The sequence below is a fragment of the Echinops telfairi genome, unplaced genomic scaffold (genome assembly GCF_000313985.2).
Source record: "Echinops telfairi isolate 266 unplaced genomic scaffold, ASM31398v2 ScPeMD7_7458;HRSCAF=8496, whole genome shotgun sequence".
NCBI classification, from domain to species: Eukaryota; Metazoa; Chordata; class Mammalia; order Afrosoricida; family Tenrecidae; genus Echinops; species Echinops telfairi.
The window spans coordinates 49,051,878-49,057,929 of record NW_022111358.1 but is presented as its reverse complement, the minus strand read 5'-3'; the positions used below and the strand labels follow the sequence as shown (position 1 = coordinate 49,057,929).

The 6,052-nt window shown below is 54.7% G+C and overlaps 1 protein-coding gene across 1 annotated transcript in view; it reads right to left on the bottom strand.

The window, feature by feature from the left end:
• CBX2 (chromobox 2) overlaps window positions 1–519 on the bottom strand; it is a 7,807-nt gene extending 7,288 nt beyond the window's left edge. Inside the window, exons 1-2 of the mRNA XM_004709252.2 lie at window positions 454–519; window positions 126–346 (exon numbers count right to left, since the gene is read on the bottom strand). Of these exons, the coding sequence (XP_004709309.1) occupies window positions 126–346; window positions 454–519 (287 nt within the window). The remainder of the gene's footprint in view (window positions 1–125; window positions 347–453) is intronic.
• Window positions 520–6,052: the final 5,533 nt, after the last annotated feature.

Here is a 6,052-nt window from a genome sequence, read left to right as displayed (position 1 = left end):
GGGGGCTGGGCGCCGGGGTTCCCCAGGCGCGGGCGGGCCTCGGGGGAGGAAGGAAGCGGGGGGCCATCCAACCGAGTGGAGGGGCCCCGGAGCCCCGTTAGCCTACGGGTCGTACTCCCTCTCACCTTTGTTTTCGGGGCCCCGAGCCATTGTTCGGCCGGGCAGGCCAGTGGAGAAGGGGCGCAGGGGCCACCTCCGCCCAGTCGCGAGCTGGGCCCCATCCCGCCCTGCAGATCTGACTTTCGTCTGGGGACAGGCGCCCCGTCTTGTTTTGCACCGGAGCAAAACGGGCCCGAGGTGGGGGTGGGGTGGGGATGGGTGGGAGGAGGAAGCGGGAAAGCCAATTCTAGGACCAGAGAAGAGGGACCCCCAAAAGTGGGACCTCCGCGCCCCCAAAGGCGCCCCGGTAAAATGCGAACTGACAACGCGAGCCACCAGAAAAGGCAGCGGTACCGAGGGCTCGGGGTTCTCACCAAGCAGCGCGCTGGTTTTGGGGGGTGCCCGCGGGGAGATGAGCATGTTGCACCTTCAACGCATTTGCTTTAGGATTTCGAGAACGTGAATGTGGGGAGGGGCGGGAGCGGGACTAAATTTGCGGAGCTGCTTTTGAGTGATCCGGGTGGGGCCAGCGCTCGGCGCCGCAGCTGCCCGACGGGTTGCATCCCGGGACCGCGGGTCTGAAGGGGCTGCAGCCTCTGCCCTAATGGCGCTAAGACCCTCCAGCGGCCGCGGACTAGGCGTCGGGCTGCTAACCCACCAGGTGGGACAGTAAACACGAGCCCTTCTGCACCTTAAAGTCTAAGGGGCAAGTTTTATCCTGCCCTCTAGGTCCCAGTGGACTCGCAGGCAGTGGGTTCCGGTTGGTGTTGGTTCAGGGCATCCTGGGTTGGTTTGGTGCTGGGTAAAATCAAAGGCCAGATTATAGAAGGAGATTTACATTCGCTTTTATCCCCACACAAGCCCTGGTGTAGTGGTTACAACGTGGGCTCGCAGTTCTACCCTATCCTACAGGGTCCTTGTGAGTCAGAATTCACTCGGTAGCAGAGTTTGTTTCTGTTTTTGAGGGTTTTATTTTAAATCACCAAGAGTGGATCCCTGGTGGTGTAGTGGTTACAAGGTGGGCTGCTAACCTCAAGGTTTACAGTTCAAAACCACCTGTAGCTCTTTGGGGAAAAGGTGAGGCTTTCTGTTCTGGTGAAGTTAGTCTTGGGAACCCTGGCCTCTAGGGTTGCCCTAACAGCCGGGAGTTGGTTTTTGGTTTATTCCCTGGTGGCAGGCACCGCGGTTAAGATGGCGGAGTGGTTAAGCAGTTGGAGTCCACTAGCCACAGAGCTGGACGTTCTCCAAAGGACAAGATGCACAGCCTTTGCCAACGCCGGAAGCACAGAGAGGGCACTTTTCTACTGACCTCGTGGGAGCTCTTCGGTGGTCTCAGGCCGCACGCAGCATCTCCGGGTCAGCTGTGTGTGTGTGTGTGTGGTTATTTCCATCAACACAATTCGATGCAAATGTATTCTCTAGGTTTTTTTTGGCTCTTTTTGTTTGTGTTTCCACCTTGAACGCAGCGCGGAGCAAACCCGAAAGCCAGTTTCTAGTTCCAGGAGTCTGGCTAAACATAATTTGGATCATTAAAACCACATTTATAAAGGGTTCTGCCGGAGGGCAATGCCGTGCTTTCTTTTAAAATGAAAGCCCCCCTCCGCCCCCCCAAACATACTCGCCCCTAGGCTGCCCATCTCCTAATTGATGGCAGTTCTTGTTCTTCAGTCTTTCCCATTTTGACTTCCTGCAGAGAGCTTGGGGGTGGGGTGGGAGGTGGGTGGTGCCTGCAGAACTCAGATATTGTTTGCAAAAGAGGCAGGAAGGAGGAGAATTGCTCTAGGGTTGAGTTGTGGCAGGTCCCCTGTTTTGGAGTAAAGCTCCCTTCACTTGACAGCCTCAGTTCCCTACCTTTTTCTTTTTTTGAGTACCTGCAGATTGCAAAGGTGTATTTATGGGGTTTCTCAACTCATGTTTTTCTAGCAGAATTTGCCTTGGGAGAGGGATTTTTTGCCGTGGAAGTGTTGTTTCTGCTTTGCATCCTGGGCTAGTGGCCCACCCCCCCCTTTGTTGTTAGAAGCCGTTGAATTAGTCCCTCCACACAGTGACCCTGTGCACAACGGAAGGAAACACTGTCGTCCTGCACCACCCTCACCATGGTTCCGTTTGAGCCCCATGTTGCAGTCCCCCTGTCAGTCCATCTTGTGGAGGGTCTTCCGCTGTTCCACCGCCCCTCCACGTTACCAAGCATGCTGCCCTTTTCCAGGGACTGGTCTCTCCTGACAACAGGTCCAAATAACTTGAGATGAAGCCTTAGCACTAAGGGGCATTCTCGCTGTGTGCTTCCTTCTTGTCTGTTCTCGTCAATTCTCTCTTCTCAAGAGAAACACAGTTTTTGTAGCGTGTGACGCTGTCAGGTTGAAAGAGCGCGTCTCCTTGCAGGCGGTCGCCGGCTGCTCACACCCCACCTGCGGGTCCAGTTAGGGGTTGCTGCCTTATTGGGAGAAACGAGCGTGACATTTGATGAGCCCGGAAGCCGTCGTCAGATGAATGCGGCGAGAAAACGATGCAAATTTTGGAAGCATTTCTCAACCACGAAGCTGAGAGTGCACACAAGCGAAAAAGAATTCCAGTAACTCCAACAAAAGCAAAAGGGAAAATCAAAAGAAAACGCTGACACAATACTGACCGGTAGCAACCCTCTAGAGGACAGGAGAGCCGTGCCCTACGCCTTCCCATGACTGCAGCTGCTTAGGGGAGTAGAAAGCCCCATCTTTCTCCCAAGGAGCTACTGGTGGTTCCAAACTGCTGACCTAGCAGGTCACAGCCCAATACATGACCACTACCCCACCAAGGTTCTTGTGTCAACACACAGTTTTGGGCTAAGGTGAGCTGTCTTCCTTTCCGACGGACCTACTTTAAGGACTAGGAAGGCAGGTTAGGACGAAGGAGTTTATCACTTGTTCAGCAAGTCCTCTCAGTGCCCACGATCATCTAGGCCCCTGTGATGTCCCAGGAGAAGGTTGTCAGGCTTGGTGGAGTTGGGGGCAGCACCACAGGGGAAGACCCTCAGCGAGATGGACGGCGTGGTGGCTGCAGCAATGGGCTGCAGGTGAGGAGGGTGCAGGACCGGCCGGGCTTGATTCTGAGCTGCGCAGGATGGCTGGGAGTCCGAACCACCGACGCGATGCCACAAATGAGATGACTTTAAAATAGAAGGATTATCCTGGGTCATCGGGGAGGACCAATATTACCCCCCATCAGCGCACCATTTTGGAGAAAGACGGGGCTTTCTACTGCTGCATGAGCTCACTGTCTCGGAAACCACGGGGGCAGTTGTGCTCTGATGTCAGAGTGGAATTGTGCTGCCTCGGGGTTTCCGGGTTGATTTCTCGGAAGTTCACCAGGCCTTTCTTCCGAGGCACCCAACCACCACTGCCGCTCGCAGAGAGCAGGGTGGCTCGTCGTGCTGTGTGCTGGGAAAGTCCTGTGACTGCACTCTGTCTGTCGGGGTGGCCACAAGCCACTCAGGACTAGGGACTCGGGGTTCTCTTGTACGTGAACTCATTGACATTGGGGCAGCCGAATGTAGCTGGTGGCTGCTGTACGGAGTAACGGTGGGGGTGCGAGAAACAGGCTCAAAACCCGTGCTTATCAGCGGAAGCAAGGCAGTGGCGGAGAGGAATCCAGGAACCGCCACGAGGTACTTCCACAAATGTTTAAGCTTCAGGAACTACCAGAATGTTTAAAGCACATGCCGGGAAAATGGATGTGAAAAATACCAGCACAAAGGAATACATCCTGAGAACAAATAAGACACAACGCGAGCCTGCCTTTTTCCTCTATAACTGACACCGCCAAAGACAAATATTAGCTCACTGCTGGGAAGGGTGGAGGTCGTCCTGGGCGGGAACTGCAGAGAAAGGGCGGGCAGGCATGACCTGCCAGGGGGGGCCATTAGAACCAGTCACTCCCCTTAAGAAACAAACAACAAAGCCCACTGTCCCAAGCCGATGCTCACCCGTCGTGACCCGATCAGGCAGACCACTTGGTGGTTTCAAACTGCTGACCTCTGGGTAGACAGCCCCGTGCGTCACCGCTCCCCTTACGTCTCCCAAAGTAGATTCCCCACGCGCTCTCAGTTATCTGAAAATGATGTCGTGGGTACGCCTTGGCCAAGGGCAGCAGTGCTTGTGCCCCCAGCTGCTCCCGGGAAGGAGGACGAGGCTGTCTGCTCCCATAAAAGGGTACCGTCTCGGGAGCCCACAGGGCAGCCCTGTCCTGCCGGGTCACCCGAGTGGGAGTTGGCTCCATGGCAGCGAGTTGGCTTTTGGGTGTTCTGCAGTAAAAGTAGGGTGTGAAGAGGAACTGACAGCCCATCCCTGGGCCGACCGTCCTGGGTTTGACCCGCCTCTCGGCACCCGGCACCATACATCCTGTAGTTCCAGTCAGTCTGCTCCTACTCCCGGGTTCCTGCACAATGGGGAGGCGGAGATGTGATTTACAGGCGAGGGGCGTGAGGCAATGCCTTGTCTGTGTGTATAATGGGTAAGTATTATAAATATACAGCACACAGTGTTTACGTATCAGGACTCCAGTAAAAATAAGCAAGACCCCAGCCTGCAGGGTTACAGGGTTCCTCAAGCTGTGTGTGTGTGTGTGTGTGTGTATGTCTGTGTGTCTGTGTGAGAGAGAGAGGCCCCCAATGCAAACAACAATGACCCCCAGGCCAGAGATCCTGACCCTGGAGACCCCACCAGGTGGCCTGCCTGCAGCTCACCATGGGAGAACGCGTGCAATGCCCAGGCCACCTTGCTGGTCCCCAGAATTCTTGCCTTCCGTCTGAGCAGCTGAGGCCCCCTCCGTGGAGGCGTGTGCTGCCATCACGCCAGACAGATTGCATTGGCACTTCCGGACTAAGAGGGACCAGGAAGGAAGGGCTGGCGATTCACCCGAGAGCCAGCCAGTGGTAACCCCGATGGATCTCAGCAGCCCGGGCCCCAACTGCATCATGACAGCGACACAGGAGGGTACGTGGCAAGGATGCAGAATGACTTTCAGTGGACCTTCCAGCCGCAGGTGGAGAAAGACAGGCTGGGGAGCTAATTCTGAAGATCAGCCAGTGAGAACCCTAAGGGTCCTCAAGGTCGGACCTGATACCAAGAGGAACTGATACCAAGGGCTCAATGGAAAGAAAATGTCAAGAAAAGAATGATGGCAACCTATGTACAAATATGCCGGATACAATCGATGTAGGGATTGTAATAAGAGTTGTAAGGGTCTCCCAAATAAAGTGATCTTTTAATTGAAAAAAAGAAATTCCTCCTCAGAAAATTTCTGGCTTCTTCTCCCCAATTCAGTTTTCCTAAAACCTCTTCCTGCTGCAGGAGGCCGATGGTGCTGCAAGGTCAGCAGTTCAAACCCACCGGCTGCTCTGAGAGAGAAAGACCAGGCTTTTCTATGCCCATAAGGCATCCAAAAGCCCCAAACCAAACTCACTGCCAATGAGTCGATGCCAACTCATAACAACCCTGTAGGGCAGGGCAGAACAGCTGGGTGAGTTTCTGAGACTCATTGTTTACGGGGAGTAGAAGCCCCACCTTTCCCCCCTGAGGAACGGCTGGTGGTTTTGAACTTCAGAACTTGTGGGTCTCAGCCCAATGTGAAACCTGTACACCACCGGGGCTCCCCATAAAGAGTTACTGTCTCGGAAACCCACAGTGAGAGTTTTACTCTGCCCCCCGGCGTCGTCGCAGTGGGTCGGCATAGACTTGATGACAGGGTGGGTGGGGCTTTCTTCACAAGCCCCCGGGACCATCCTGTAGCCTTGCAGCCTTTGAGAAGATCAATCATGTGCTCCTCTAGGACCTTGCTTTCCCAGGGCAGTTCCCTGGCCCCGGAAGGTGGGGGGCAGCCCTCAGGAGGTGTATTAGTCTAGGTACTTTGGAGAAACAAATCCACAGTGACTCATGTATAAGAGAGAGTTTTATGTAAAGAAAAGGTGCATCACGAA